The sequence below is a fragment of the Leuresthes tenuis genome, unplaced genomic scaffold (assembly GCF_036924035.1).
Source record: "Leuresthes tenuis unplaced genomic scaffold, fLeuTen1.0.hap1 SCAF_12, whole genome shotgun sequence".
NCBI classification, from domain to species: Eukaryota; Metazoa; Chordata; class Actinopteri; order Atheriniformes; family Atherinopsidae; genus Leuresthes; species Leuresthes tenuis.
The window spans coordinates 33,570,884-33,585,559 of record NW_027325366.1 but is presented as its reverse complement, the minus strand read 5'-3'; the positions used below and the strand labels follow the sequence as shown (position 1 = coordinate 33,585,559).

General features: G+C 47.1%; 1 protein-coding gene across 1 annotated transcript in view; it reads left to right on the top strand.

The window, feature by feature from the left end:
- Positions 1 to 14,676, top strand: part of cntnap5a (contactin associated protein family member 5a) — a 119,987-nt gene that overhangs the window by 84,203 nt on the left and 21,108 nt on the right. The window contains exons 15-19 of the mRNA XM_072397587.1: positions 742 to 869; positions 1,679 to 1,849; positions 2,516 to 2,734; positions 11,479 to 11,718; positions 13,777 to 13,998. Of these exons, the coding sequence (XP_072253688.1) occupies positions 742 to 869; positions 1,679 to 1,849; positions 2,516 to 2,734; positions 11,479 to 11,718; positions 13,777 to 13,998 (980 nt within the window). The remainder of the gene's footprint in view (positions 1 to 741; positions 870 to 1,678; positions 1,850 to 2,515; positions 2,735 to 11,478; positions 11,719 to 13,776; positions 13,999 to 14,676) is intronic.

Below are 14,676 nucleotides of genomic sequence, written 5' to 3'. Positions count from 1 at the left end.
TCTTTCCCTCGGTGCCGCCTTGCTGCTCGTCCGGCTTTTTGCTTCCTGGTTGGATGACATCATGATGAAAACATTTCAGCCGTCCAATCAGAGCAGAGTGAGAAGAAACGGGAGCTAAGAGATGGAGGAGGTTTAGAAATAGCTTTTCAGAGGCCAGAACACGTGTTACTTAAACGTGTTAAACGTGTTTCTCTCATATCGAGATGTGTTGGATGAGATTTCATCATTTTAACCTGAAACTGTAGTAATTACCTGAACTAAAGTTAGTATTCGGGTCTTTATCCTAATAACAGTTCCTGAATATGAAGTAAAAACATGACAGAAGGAGGTGGATAAGGTGGCTAACATGGAAGAGCAGCAGAGGAACCCGGCGCCTCCACCTGTTGGCTCGTTTCACAGCTTTAAAGCGTTAAAAACACGTTTTGAGTGTTTCCTCACTTTTTACAGCTCATTAACTGTTTTGATGTGCTCAACGTTTTCCTCTGGAATGATTAATTACAGCTGGTCCATCATCTCAGTTGTGTTCATCCTGATAATCATTTCTTTGCTGTGAGTAAAGAAGCTCTTTGAGCGTCAGGAGTTCTGACGTCTCTGTTGAGCCGAAGCTCCTCCTCTCGCCACAGTTTGCATATTTCCACAGATGGTGTCTCTCTTCACTGTGTTTGGTGCTGATGGAGAGGAATAGGAGACCATATCTGGACCCCGTAAGGTATCCTCTGCCTCTGTTTGTGTCTCCCACAGGACTAACGACACGGGAGTCCTCTCCTATAAGGACCACCTTCCAGTGAGCCAGATAGTGATCGGAGACACCAACCGGACCGGCTCGCAGGCTGTCTACCACGTCGGTCCTCTGCGTTGCTATGGAGACAGTAGGTGATCACCTTGAACTGCAGCTGCTGCGCCACAGTTGCAGATGGAGGCAGATTACAGACAGAGAGTGTGTTTTTAACTCGTGTTTGTCAGTGGATGAGGAGCTAAACTCCTTCTGTGCTAAATAAGCTAACGTGAGCCAGCCAGGACCATGTTGAGCTGTTCAATCAGACAGGGACCTTTGAAAAAGGCTAAAAGACAACGTAGAAAGTGTTCAAACTGAGACATTTTAAAGGTTTTTGAACAGATCTCCTCACTGGTTCAAAAAGATTAAGACTTTAAAAGGTAGTTTGATGCTTGTAAAGATCAGAAAGTTCCCAAAATGTTCATCATCTATGTTTTATGATATAATTAAAAGCTTAAAGTCTCAGCTGAAAACTGCATTAAAAACAGCTGGAACATCTGGAGCAGTTAAAAACCGAAGCAGAGTGTTATTAAAGGAAAAACATGAGTAATAAACACAAAGCCCACAGCTAAAGTCACACTTCACAGCATCCCAGCTCAGGAGAAGATTTCCCATCATTCATAACGAATATCCTCCATCAGCTCTTCGGATTAAGAGTGATGACGTCACAGTAAAGTTTACACGCTGTTCTTCTGAGTTTCCTCCTTTCAACACCTGGGAAACAGCTGATTTTCATTGTGTTTTCATGTCTTTTTCACACTGTATGATTCAGGTTTTCTTCATCATTTATACAGTAATTTTAAGAGAAATGACTAAAAAGAAAGACTAGATTAAATCCTGCTTCTCCTTTGTGTTTGTGAGATTTATCCTCAGTCTCCCTCACTGTCCCGTGCCTCCTTCCAGAGTCTATATGGAACGCAGCGTCTTTCTACCAGGAGTCGTCGTACCTCTACTTCCCCACCCTGCAGGCTGAGCTGGCCTCTGACATCTCCTTCTACTTCAAGACCAGCACTCCCTCGGGGGTGTTTCTGGAGAACCAGGGCCTCAAGGACTTCATCAGAGTGGAGCTCAGCTGTGAGTGAGCGTGTCCACCACAATGAGAGAAAGGCAGTTTGCGATAAGCCCACAAACAGAGAGAGTCCATATATAAGAATGTCTAGAGAAGCCATCAACGCTTTACTTTGCTTTTCACTCTCAGTACTGTAGCTGACAGTTCAATTTCCCCGAGAAGCAGCCTGTCAGTTCTGCACAGCGGGCTGTAATCCCAGCGGCACACTCAGCAGCAACAGCAAGTTGTCATAGATGTACAAAAGCTTAATGAAGGCCCCGGGTGGGTGTAAAGAAATGCGTCTCAGATTTAGTCCAGCAGAAAGTCTGCAGCTGATAACTCAGGTGACCAGACGGCCGCTTTAATGAACGCAGAAAGCCTGTTTTACAGCATGTGGAGCAGCTGATTAAGGTGCGTTTTGTTCACAACCCGAGGCTGGAGAGGGGAGGATATTCGGAGCTGTGATGAGCTGCTGCAGCATCAGACGCATTGTGAAATATTGACAAGATGTCAGCCGAGCTCCCTCATAAATCTATGCAGGTCATCAAGTTTTCAGCAGCATTGTATCACGTTGCATCAGAAAGACAGGATGGGGGAGAACGTATAAAAGCTCGTCTCACATTCAGTGTGATGTGCCTGCTGTGTGTGTGTGTGTGTGTGTGTGTGTGTGTGTGTGTGTGTGTGCGTCGCAGCGCCCTCCGTGGTCACCTTCTCCTTCGATGTGGGAAACGGTCCCGCCGTCCTGTCCGTGAAGTCTCACCTGCCTCTGAACGACAGGCAGTGGCACTTCGTGAGGGCAGAGCGGAACGTGAAGGAGGCGTCCCTGCAGGTCGACCAGCTGCCCCTCCGCTTCCTGCAGGCCCCGGCCGACGGACACCTCCGCCTGCGGCTCAGCAGCCAGTTATTCGTCGGTAGGCTCGCCATCAGACCCAATACACCACCACCATAAATGTTTAACACATATTTGGAGGGAGAAGATGTTGACAGAATATCAATATGGCTGAAAAACTATCATCGGCGGTCCCTTGTGGTCCCGCTGCCTTTTGAATGCGAATCCAGCGTTCGCTCTTTGTGTAGCTGTCTGCTTTCCAGAGCTCCTCTGAGAAATACGTGCACTTTATTGGGAACACGTGGAAGCCTGCTTTCACATGCAGGTATTCAATAAAGCAATCAAGTGTCAGCAAAGCAGCAGGAAGTCCTGCAGAGGCAGCTCAACATCTGAAGGAGGGAGACCGTGACCTCCGTTAGTTTGACTGGAACAACGCCGGCCCGGCCCAGCCCGGCCCGGCCTGGCCCGGCCCAGCCCGGCCCATAATGCAGCTGCACAGGCAACAATATGATGAAATCAGCAATAAACTGACTGTCAGAGTCAGAAAGATCCACGTTTCTCTAATTAATTCAATTATTTAATTATTATTATTTTGGAAATCACTTAATTGAGTTATTTTTATCTTCTTAAAGAACAAAAACGAGTGACAAATGAACACCTCTTTGGTTTCCTTCTCAGAAAAAGCAACGAATTGGATTGTTAAACAGCATTCATCTGTCAGACGAACCCAGAAGTGCTTCAGTGTGTTCCCAGCATAAAGCTTTCCTGGTAGATTGGTGTGATTCAAATCTGCATTCCTCCACATCTACGCTGTTCAGGCAGTGGCAGACTCTGGGTTCCACTGGCTCCAGCTGTGAGGGTGTAGATGTGAGGCTGGATGCTGTTCATCTTATACACAACCTGCCTCCATTTCACACAAAACCAGCAGCAAACGGTTGCCCAGCAGCTAGGAGACCTGCTGAAACACAGCCGGTAGAAACTCAAGGTTTGCTCCAAAACCTTAATTAAAGCTAAAGGAAAAGCTAAAGTACAGCCTCAATAACAAGGTCAAAAGCCCCAGATTTATATTACAACCCACCTTGTCAGGCTGCAGAGATTAAACTCATGAGTTTAGAAAGGTGAGAGCGATCTTTTAGGTAAGATGATGACATCAGAGGTGAGAGGTCACGTAAAACACGCCTCGTGTTGTCCTCATTAAGGCCAGCGTGGACACGGAGAGGCGGAAAGGAAACCTGTGGAAAGGAAAGCAGAAGATGAGGGTTTCCAAGCCTCTGAACCTGTGGTGCAGCTTCACAGCAAAAGAGGCTCGAACATTTCTTCAACATATATGCAAACGTTTGAGCAGGGAAGTAAGAAGCTGCAGAGAGAAGGTGGAAAGTCCCGGTTATTTCCTGAGGTCTCTGGATTCCCCACATGTAGTCACATCCAGATTTATCTCCCCACAGCCAGGAGCACAGATTAAAGCTCTTTAAAGCCACATCCATCATCTGAGGGTTGTGCTAAGCTATGCAGGTCTGGGTACTAAGAAACCAATATTTAAAAAACTAATTTACTTTATTGTTTTTCATTACTGGCCTGGTTCAGGTGCGTGGCCGCTGTCACATTCCCTCTGCAGCCATCTCCACCCTGACATTTAAACGGGCCTCATAATGACACTCTGGGAGAGATAACAATGGAAATATCAGGCGATATTTCCAAGTTATCAGCATTAGAGGCCACAGCTCATGAGTCTAATGGATCATTTACCTTAAAAATCATTTATACGATGAGTGAAAGGACAAATGGAGGTGATGATCCCGTGGATCTCAAATATCATTTCAATCATTTTTCGCGTAGAAAACAAAGTTTATAAGCTGAAATCCTTCGTTTTGTTATGAAATCTGTGCTTTGGCAGAGGAACAGTAGGTTAAAAGATGGAATAAGATGTAGAAATGTGATCAGAAACAGCTCACATGATGTCATATTTACTGTGATTTCCTTAAAAAAAGATGCAACAAAAGCTCATCAGTAATTTCTATTTTCTAAAATCGTTTCTGGTGTCTGACACAAAAAGGTTCAAACCTGTCAATAAACTACAGATTTAAGTTCTTTTTCATGTCAGGAAACCTTTTTCTTCCTTTGAGTCCGAACAACAGAAACATCAAACAAAAAGACCAGAAGCACAGCTTCAGAAAGCCAAAGTCTCACAAAACAGCAGCATAATCTGAAATAAAACCCGCTGGCTCCACTGGCGTTTGGGTCCGAAACAGCTCCATGTTCTCCTCACCTCAGACAAGATGGACCTCCCTCAGGAGCGTTATACCTGCTGTTACCAACCACACTATCATGTTAATTGGGAAACTCTCTACAAAAGACAACAGAAGTGAATCTAAACGGGCTAAATCCATGTGGGGCTGAAGCTGTTTGGACCCAAACATCAGAGCAGCAGGTGAAATACCTTCTTTCTCTCGGCTCAGTTCAGTACTGTTCACGGATATGTTGATTTGGTGTTTCTTCTGAGTAGAGTTCAGCTGCTGAGATGCTCAGAAACTACCTGAATGTAGTGTTCGTGGTGCCTCTGGCTGCTCCTCGGATCGTTCTGTTCAGCGTTGATTTAAATGTGATAAATTCAGCCCGAGGAGGAGCAGGTCAGCCATGCAGCATCTTGTCAATTAAACAATAATTTCAGCACTTGATGAAGTTTCCCCAACAAAACTGAGAATATTTCTTCTAAATCGAATAGAATAGATAGATTAAATAGCTTAAATATGGTAATGAGGAAAACTAAATGACTTCTTTGAGCATCTGAGTGCCTGTGTTGGGCTGAGTGTGTCAGACTCATTAGACAGAAGCTAATGTAAAAGAGAACTGAGGAGTGGAAATAAATCTTTGTGGCCTCGTTCGACTGGGAATTTGAAATTAGTCAAATTAAATGTAACCTTATTACAGAAAAGGACAGAATACCAGAGGCTGTTGGTAGGTTTTTGTGTGGGATCTGATCCCTAACAGAGTGGGGAGTCAAAAAACCACAGCATCCTCTGGGCCGCCACAACTCTGAAGCTGACGATTCCCATAGCAAGAGAAAGCCACATTTTAAAAGCACACAGCCATAAAACGTACATCCACCCTTAAACATACATACAGTGGCTGTGAGGTGGAACTGGAGGCTTGTTCATTACTTAAAAACACACAGATGTACAGTTTTACTACGTTTGTAAAATCTCAGCTCAAACTTAAGGCCTACTGACCAGAATTTACCACAGAAAGTTCATCAGAATTACAATTTAAGTGATCAGAACCAATCTCCTTGCACCGTGCAAGAGCCTGATTACATCCCACAATCAGGCAAGAATGTGTTGCTATGAACAACAGTGTAGCTAATGTTAGCCCTGGGTTAACACCAGACACCTGGCTAACACACAGTGTAGCTAATATTAGCCCTGGGCTAACACCTGGGACCTGGCTAACACACAGTGTAGCTAATATTAGCCCTGGGCTAACACCGGAAACTTGGCTAACACACAGTGTAGCTAATATTAGACCTGGGCTAACACCTGGGACCTGGCTAACACACAGTATAGCTAATATTGGCCCTGGGTTAACACCAGACACCTGGCTAACACACAGTGTAGCTAATATTGGCCCTGTGTTAACACCTGGGACCTGGCTAACACACAGTGTAGCTAATATTGGCCCTGGGTTAACACCAGACACCTGGCTAACACACAGTGTAGCTAATATTGGCCCTGTGTTAACACCTGGGACCTGGCTAACACACAGTGTAGCTAATATTGGCCCTGGGTTAACACCAGACACCTGGCTAACACACAGTGTAGCTAATATTGGCCCTGGGCTAACACCAGACACCTGGCTAACACACAATGTAGCTAATATTAGCCCTGGGCTAACACCGGAAACTTGGCTAACACACAGTGTAGCTAATATTAGACCTGGGCTAACACCTGGGACCTGGCTAACACACAGTATAGCTAATATTAGCCCTGGGCTAACACCGGACACCTGGCTAACACACAGTGTAGCTAATATTGGCCCTGTGTTAACACCGGACACCTGGCTAACACACAGTGTAGCTAATATTAGCCCTGGGCTGACACCTGGGACCTGGCTAACACACAGTGTAGCTAATATTAGCCCTGGGCTAACACCGGACACCTGGCTAACACACAGTATAGCTAATATTAGCCCTGGGCTAACACCAGACACTTGGCTAACACACAGTGTAGCTAATATTAGCCCTGGGCTAACACCGGACACCTGGCTAACACACAGTGTAGCTAATATTAGCCCTGGGCTAACACCTGAGTCCTGGCTAAAACACAGTGTAGCTAATATTAGCCCTGGGCTAACACCGGACACCTGGCTAACACACAGTGTAGCTAATATTAGCCCTGGGCTGACACCTGGGACCTGGCTAACACACAGTATAGCTAATATTAGCCCTGGGCTGACACCTGGGACCTGGCTAACACACAGTATAGCTAATATTAGCCCTGGGCTAACACCGGACACCTGGCTAAAACACAGTGTAGCTAATATTAGCCCTGGGCTAACACCTGGGACCTGGCTAACACACAGTGTAGCTAAAAAAAACAGCAAATTCCCCTCTAAGCAAAACATCACCCGTCCTGCAGACAAACAGCAGCCACTTTGGCTTCAGTTTTCATGCCTGTATGGAAACGTTTTTCTGATGCTGGACACCACTACCTGCATCTCTGCATTTATCTGTTTTATTAGCAAACACTGAGATGCTCAAATTCAAACTGTAATTTAAAAAAAAATCATGCTTTTGGTGCATAATCTAGTTAATTTGATTGATTTTAACAGAGTGCATTTGAGACCTGACTGTCATTTTTTAAGGTTTGCCCTCAGAGATCAGAAAAAATCTGCATCTGCCACATTAAATAAAACATTAATGATCGTTAACTATGGAGAAAAATCAGTTCAGTTCACATTCATCATATATCAAATGAAATCATCTTTTTCTAAAACCACACTTTGGTGCTAATGGCATTGTGAGACACCACTGTGCTCCATTGCAAGATGGTCAGAGGGGGCCCTGGCCAACACAATGCATCCGAATATAAGGCTTACTGCTAGGCTGTAGCCTCCCTTCCTCCCGCCTTTGGTCCTGCCAGATGTAACTCATCATCTCACACACTGATTTAAGCATATTAACCAGCAGTGGTCGAGTGACAAATGCTTTATTCTAGGAATTAACATCACTCTAACATAAGATAAGAGGGTTTCTTTAGGTAGTTTTTCTAATTCCTTTGGTGCCAAGAAGCAAAAGTAACAAAGGAGGCTGGAGACAATCGTTCTTTAAAACTAAGGCAAAGCACAAAGGAGACAGTTCCTTTTTATCCACAGATGTAGAACAACAGGTCTGTCTTCGGGTTGTGTTTTTCAGCATGTGGTTTCCTGTAGCTCTCACAGAGTTCTGCCACTTGGCTGACATATATTATAACATATATCCAAAGCATTAATCAGGTAGCATAACATCCCTCTTCTGTTTCCCTTTTCTTATAAACGTGGTAGGAGAGATTATATCTGCCTCCACGTCCTCAAATGGGTACCTGCTCTGTGTTCTCTGATGAGGGCACCAAAGAAAATTAGGGCTCTGATGGGATTTAATAACCGGTACAACTCAGATAACCGTTTTTAATATGGGGCCAAAGGAAATAAAACGTCCTTCTACGGGATCTGACGAGGAAAGACTTCCACATGTGAAAGACAACCAGCAGCAGCTAAATGCTCATACAGTAGAGGACTGAAAGGGATGTTCACAGCTGAGGGAGCATGGCAGATAAACACTTCCTTGGAGGCAGCATGAGGACAGACTCTGTGGCTTTTTGCCATTCAGACCCGTCTGTCACAGCTCTCCTTTGTCTCCTTCTGAAACGCACTTTTGTTTTCTTTGCATCACTTTATGTCAGATCCCTCTCAAGGTTCCAGCTCTCCTGCAGAGAGCGTGCAGCGACAGCTCAGCTTAACGCCATTCACTCTCCACAAGAACCTGATTGGGTGTCGTGAGAGAAACTGACTCAGAAACAGTTCAAAATTCACAGAGATATGAACCTATCTGAACAGGCTGATCTGAACAGGCTGATCTGAACAGGCTGATCTGAACAGGCTGATCTGAACAGGCTGATCTGAACAGGCTGATCTGAACCGGCTGATCTGAACAGGCTGATCGGAACAGGCTGATCTGAACAGGCTGATCTGAACAGGCTGATCTGAACCGGCTGATCTGAACAGGCTGATCTGAACAGGCTGATCTGAACAGGCTGATCTGAACAGGCTGATCTGAACCGGCTGATCTGAACAGGCTGATCTGAACAGGCTGATCTGAACAGGCTGATCTGAACAGGCTGATCTGAACAGGCTGATCTGAACAGGCCGATCTGAACAGGCTGATCTGAACAGGCTGATCTGAACAGGCTGATCTGAACCGGCTGATCTGAACAGGCTGATCTGAACAGGCCGATCTGAACAGGCTGATCTGAACAGGCCGATCTGAACAGGCTGATCTGAACAGGCTGATCTGAACCGGCTGATCTGAACAGGCTGATCTGAACCGGCTGATCTGAACAGGCTGATCTGAACAGGCTGATCTGAACAGGCCGATCTGAACAGGCTGATCTGAACAGGCTGATCTGAACAGGCTGATCTGAAAAGGCTGATCTGAACAGGCTGATCTGAACAGGCTGATCTGAACAGGCTGATCTGAACAGGCTCGTGCACAGCGCTGCTGCTCATCCATGCTGCAGGTTCCAGAATATTCTGGTTCTCCTAACCGTGATACATTTTTGTTTTCACTCTGCAGGAACGTTTTAATGGTTCTTAAAACTATCGGAGTAAGTCCCACTGTCACAGCTGGTCGTGGCTGTGCTCCTTCTCTGCTGCAGCTCCACCAGGTTTGATGCAATATAAACGAAGCACAGCATCCATTTTAGTCCCAGCAGCACCTGAAGCCTCTTCATCCATTCAGCCGGTGAAAAATGGAGGCGGGTCGCGGTGTAATAAGAATGCTGCTGCAGGGACCCCGGCTGTGGGAAGGGTTAATAGCAGGAAAAATAGCACTGTATTACAGCCGGTATCACAGGCACATAGGATGTGACTTGAAGGAGCCGATTTCAAATGAGGGAACTCATTATAAATGCATGCGGCACATATAGACTGAGCTTCTCTTCATCTGAAACAATACAGGATTTAACAAGCATCATTTGTCAGCCTTTAGGGATCATGAAAGGAGATTATAGCCACAGGTTTGTATTTTTTCCCATCATATAAATTACAAGCACAACAGAATGATTCATTCTCCATCCCGAGTCATCAGTCTTCCACCTCTGGGAGGTAGGAACCCGCTGCTCTCGCAGGGTTTCTCCTGAAACCAGTGCAGTCCATTACCTGTTGAATTTAGTCGTGTTCTTAAAGTGCCTCCACAGTTGTTCTAGATAAACAAGACAAGGAACCCTCAGGAGCCTGAAAGGGAGCCTGAAAGGGAGCCTGATCGTACTGTGAACTGACTGCAGATGGGTTTAACTCATGGGTTTAACTCATGGTCGGCCGCTTTCAGGGTTCTTAAAGTGCCTCCACAGTTGTTCTAGATAAACACAGGACAAGGAACCCTCAGGAGCCCGAAAGGGAGCCTGAAAGGGAGCCTGATCGTACTGTGAACTGACTGCAGATGGGTTTAACTCATGGTCGGCCGCTTTCAGGGTTCTTAAAGTGCCTCCACAGTTGTTCTAGATAAACACAGGACAAGGAACCCTCAGGAGCCTGAAAGGGAGCCTGAAAGGGAGCCTGATCGTACTGTGAACTGACTGCAGATGGGTTTAACTCATGGGTTTAACCCGCTTTCAGGGTTCTTAAAATGCCTCCACAGTTGTTCTAGATAAACACAAGACAAGGAACCCTCAGGAGCCTGAAAGGGAGCCTGATCGTACTGTGAACTGACTGCAGATGGGTTTAACTCATGGTCGGCCGCTTTCAGGGTTCTTAAAATGCCTCTACAGTTGTTCTAGATAAACACAAGACAAGGAACCCTCAGGAGCCTGAAAGGGAGCCTGATCGTACTGTGAACTGACTGCAGATGGGTTTAACTCTTGGGCTTAACTCATGGTGGGCCGCTGTCAGGGTTCTTAAAATGCCTCCACAGTTGTTCTAGATAAACACAGAATAAGGAACCCTCAGGAGCCTGAAAGGGAGCCTGAAAGGGAGCCTGATCGTACTGTGAACTGACTGCAGATGGGTTTAACTCATGGGTTTAACTCATGGTCGGCCGCTTTCAGGGTTCTTAAAGTGCCTCCACAGTTGTTCTAGATAAACACAGGACAAGGAACCCTCAGGAGCCTGAAAGGGAGCCTGATTGTACTGTGAACTGACTGCAGATGGGGTTAACTCATGGTGGGCCGCTTTCAGGGTTCTTAAAGTGCCTCCACAGTTGTTCTAGATAAACACAGAATAAGGAACCCTCAGGAGCCTGAAAGGGAGCCTGATCGTACTGTGAACTTACTGCAGATGGGTTTAACTCATGGTCGGCCGCTTTCAGGGTTCTTAAAGTGCCTCCACAGTTGTTCTAGATAAACACAGAATAAGGAACCCTCAGGAGCCTGAAAGGGAGCCTGATCGTACTGTGAACTTACTGCAGATGGGTTTAACTCATGGTCGGCCGCTTTCAGGGTTCTTAAAGTGCCTCCACAGTTGTTCTAGATAAACACAGAATAAGGAATCCTCAGGAGCCTGAAAGGGAGCCTGAAAGGGAGCCTGATCGCACTGTGAACTGACTGCAGATGGGTTTAACTCATGGGTTTAACCCGCTTTCAGGGGGAACAGCGTCCCAGCAGAGAGGCTTCCTGGGCTGCATCAGGTCTCTCACGGTTAACGGCGTGAGCTTCGACCTGGAGGAGAGGGCCAAGATGACGCCAGGAGTGAGCGCCGGCTGTCCCGGATACTGCAGCGGCTCCAGCAGCCTCTGCCACAACCGAGGCAGGTGCATCGAGAAGAGCAACGGCTACATCTGCGACTGCTCGCAGTCGGCCTACGGAGGGACGACCTGCAACCAAGGTGAGGCCAAACAAAAGCTGCACACTGGAATTATTTTAATCAGTTCGTGTTGATTATAACTAACAGAAAATTGATCACAGTCGAGGTTATTCCATTACAGAAAACCAATAAGCGCCCAAACAATCCAAGAGACAATTAATACTTGTCCAGGCTGCAGTCTGAGAACATTTGAAATGCATTAGAACAAATTATCTGCTGCAGAATGAGGAGAAGCAGGCTGAGCAAACAGCTGCTTCAACAAAGAAATGAATGGAAAACACAGAGGAAAACTGTGGCCAACCACACGGCTCGGCTTCCACCGTTTCCTCCTGCTCATCGAGTGAATCAGAAGGTGGAACCACAGCCTGATGTTCTCATATCTCTGCAGGGAAACAGTTTATGTTGCTTTATTGGATTATTCTTTCACACTCGTCTTCCCTCTCGGAGCAAAGGTTGGAGGAAGGCAAACAGCCGCGGGTTATTCTCTCAAGGCGGAAATGATGACGTCTGCATGTGAAGAATGGAGTGAAAAGATTGTTTTTAGCTGGAACCATAAAACAGGTTTTATTGCATTGGTTCAACCAGGAAGAGACGAAATGGTTTGTCAGATGAACATTAATTCAGTTTACAGTGTGAAAACTGGTTTATCCTCAGAGGCAGCGCATCCTGCAGCCTCTTTTTCATCCAGGAGACAAGGGGAGGACAGAGGAGACGAGGAGAGGGGAGAGGAGACAAGGAGAGAGGAGAGGAGAGGAGAGGAGAGGAGAGGAGAGGAGAGGAGAGGAGAGGAGAGGAGAGGAGAGGAGAGGAGAGGAGAGGAGAGGAGAGGAGAGGAGAGGAGACAAGGAGAGAGGAGAGGAGACAAGGAGAGGGGAGGAGAGGAGAGGAGAGGAGACAAGGAGAGGAGAGGAGAGGAGAGGAGAGGAGACAAGGAGAGAGGAGAGGAGAGGAGACAAGGAGAGAGGAGAGGAGAGGAGAGGAGACAAGGAGAGGAGAGGAGAGGAGAGGAGAGGAGAGGAGAGGAGAGGAGAGGAGAGGAGAGGAGAGGAGAGGAGAGGAGAGGAGACAAGGAGAGGGGAGAGGAGACAAGGAGAGAGGAGGAGAGGAGAGGAGAGGAGAGGAGAGGAGAGGAGAGGAGAGGAGACGAGGAGAGGGGAGAGGAGACAAGGGGAGGACAGAGGAGAGGGGAGAGGAGAGGAGAGGAGAGGAGAGGAGACAAGGAGAGAGGAGAGGAGACAAGGAGAAGGGAGAGGAGACAAGGAGAGAGGAGAGGAGAGGAGAGGAGACAAGGAGAGAGGAGAGGAGACAAGGAGAAGGGAGAGGAGACAAGGAGAGAGGAGAGGAGAGGAGACAAGGAGAAGGGAGAGGAGACAAGGAGAGAGGAGAGGAGAGGAGAGGAGAGGAGAGGAGAGGAGAGGAGAGGAGAGGAGAGGAGAGGAGAGGAGACAAGGAGAGGAGACAAGGAGAGAGGAGAGGAGAGGAGACAAGGAGAGGAGAGGAGAGGAGAGGAGAGGAGAGGAGAGGAGAGGAGAGGAGAGGAGAGGAGAGGAGAGGAGAGGAGAGGAGAGGAGAGGAGAGGAGAGGAGAGGAGAGGAGAGGAGACAAGGAGAGAGGAGACAAGGAGAGAGGAGACAAGGACTCCGGGTCAGGACTCCGGGTCGGGACTCTGGGTCAGGACTCTGGGTCAGGACTCCGGGTCGGGACTCCGGGTCAGGACTCCGGGTCAGAACGGCACAGTTTTAAGGAGGAATGGTCCTGTGGGACGATGGCCGCCTTAAAGGAGATCTGTGCCAGTTCCACACATCAAAGCAGTTTCAGGTGTCAGGAAGCTGCATACGAGGAGGTTCTGTTGTGGCACCGGAGGGAGCCGTCTGATAAATTGCCCGAGTGATGAAACACAAAATGCTGCAACACAGTTTGATGCAGCCGAGCTCTGCAGGACGGACACTGATGCTGCTATTTTTAGGAGGGCGCAGGGATCTGAACCAACGCCACATCACTGTTTGCTCAGAGCGTTTTGCTCAATAATATCCCTGACTGCCGTTTAAAAGCCGCCTCTCTCCCTCGCCGTGTCTGCAGAGGTGTCGGTGTCCTTCGACAGAGAGTCCTCGGTGACCTACACCTTCCAGGAGCCCTTCTCGGTGATGCAGAACCGGAGCTCTCAGGCCTCCAGCGCTTCCACCGACAGCCGGGCCCGAGAGGACGTGGCCTTCAGCTTCGCCACCGCCCAGAGGCCGGCGATGCTGCTGACCGTCAGCACCTTCAGCCAGCAGTACATCGCCGTCATCCTCACCAGGAACGGTACGTATAGCACCGGAGAGGCTGACGGGTCAACCGTCAGCTGGGTTCACTCTTTTCACTGCGTTCTGTTGGTCTATGGCGTAACCACGCATTCTTTGGGGGGGTCGTGCCAGAAGAAAATATGTAATATACATGTTCTCCTTTTATGAACCCTGTCAAGGGATCGGTCTCTTGTTATGTCTTATTTATTTTCAGTGTATTTCCGTGTGTTACCATGGTAACGGCTGCGCCGCGGTCGCCGTTGTTGATGCTAACAGCCAATGAGAGTGACCCGCCGTCTCAGCAGCGGCTCTCCTTATCCTTACGTTGGACTTCTACTTTTGACAGAGCAGATTGTACCAGAACAGGAAATCCAACACAGAATCAACAAAATAAACTTCCGCCCCTTTCAAAATAAAACAACTTAAAACAAAAATAACATTAGACTATTAGACTTTTCATTGTTAATGCACATTTTGAGACACTGACACAATAGAAATGAACCTGGACTTAAAAGTCCTCGGCACATTTTTTGTTAAAGGAAAAGTCTGTAATTTGTTACATCATTAGTTGTCCTTATTAAAATATTTCCATAAACATGCTTTGGGTATTTGGTCGTTTTCCACTGGAAGCTGTCCTATTTGCTACAGAACTACTGGAAGAGCATAATTGTAATTGGTAGGTGTGTTTAAGGTCAGT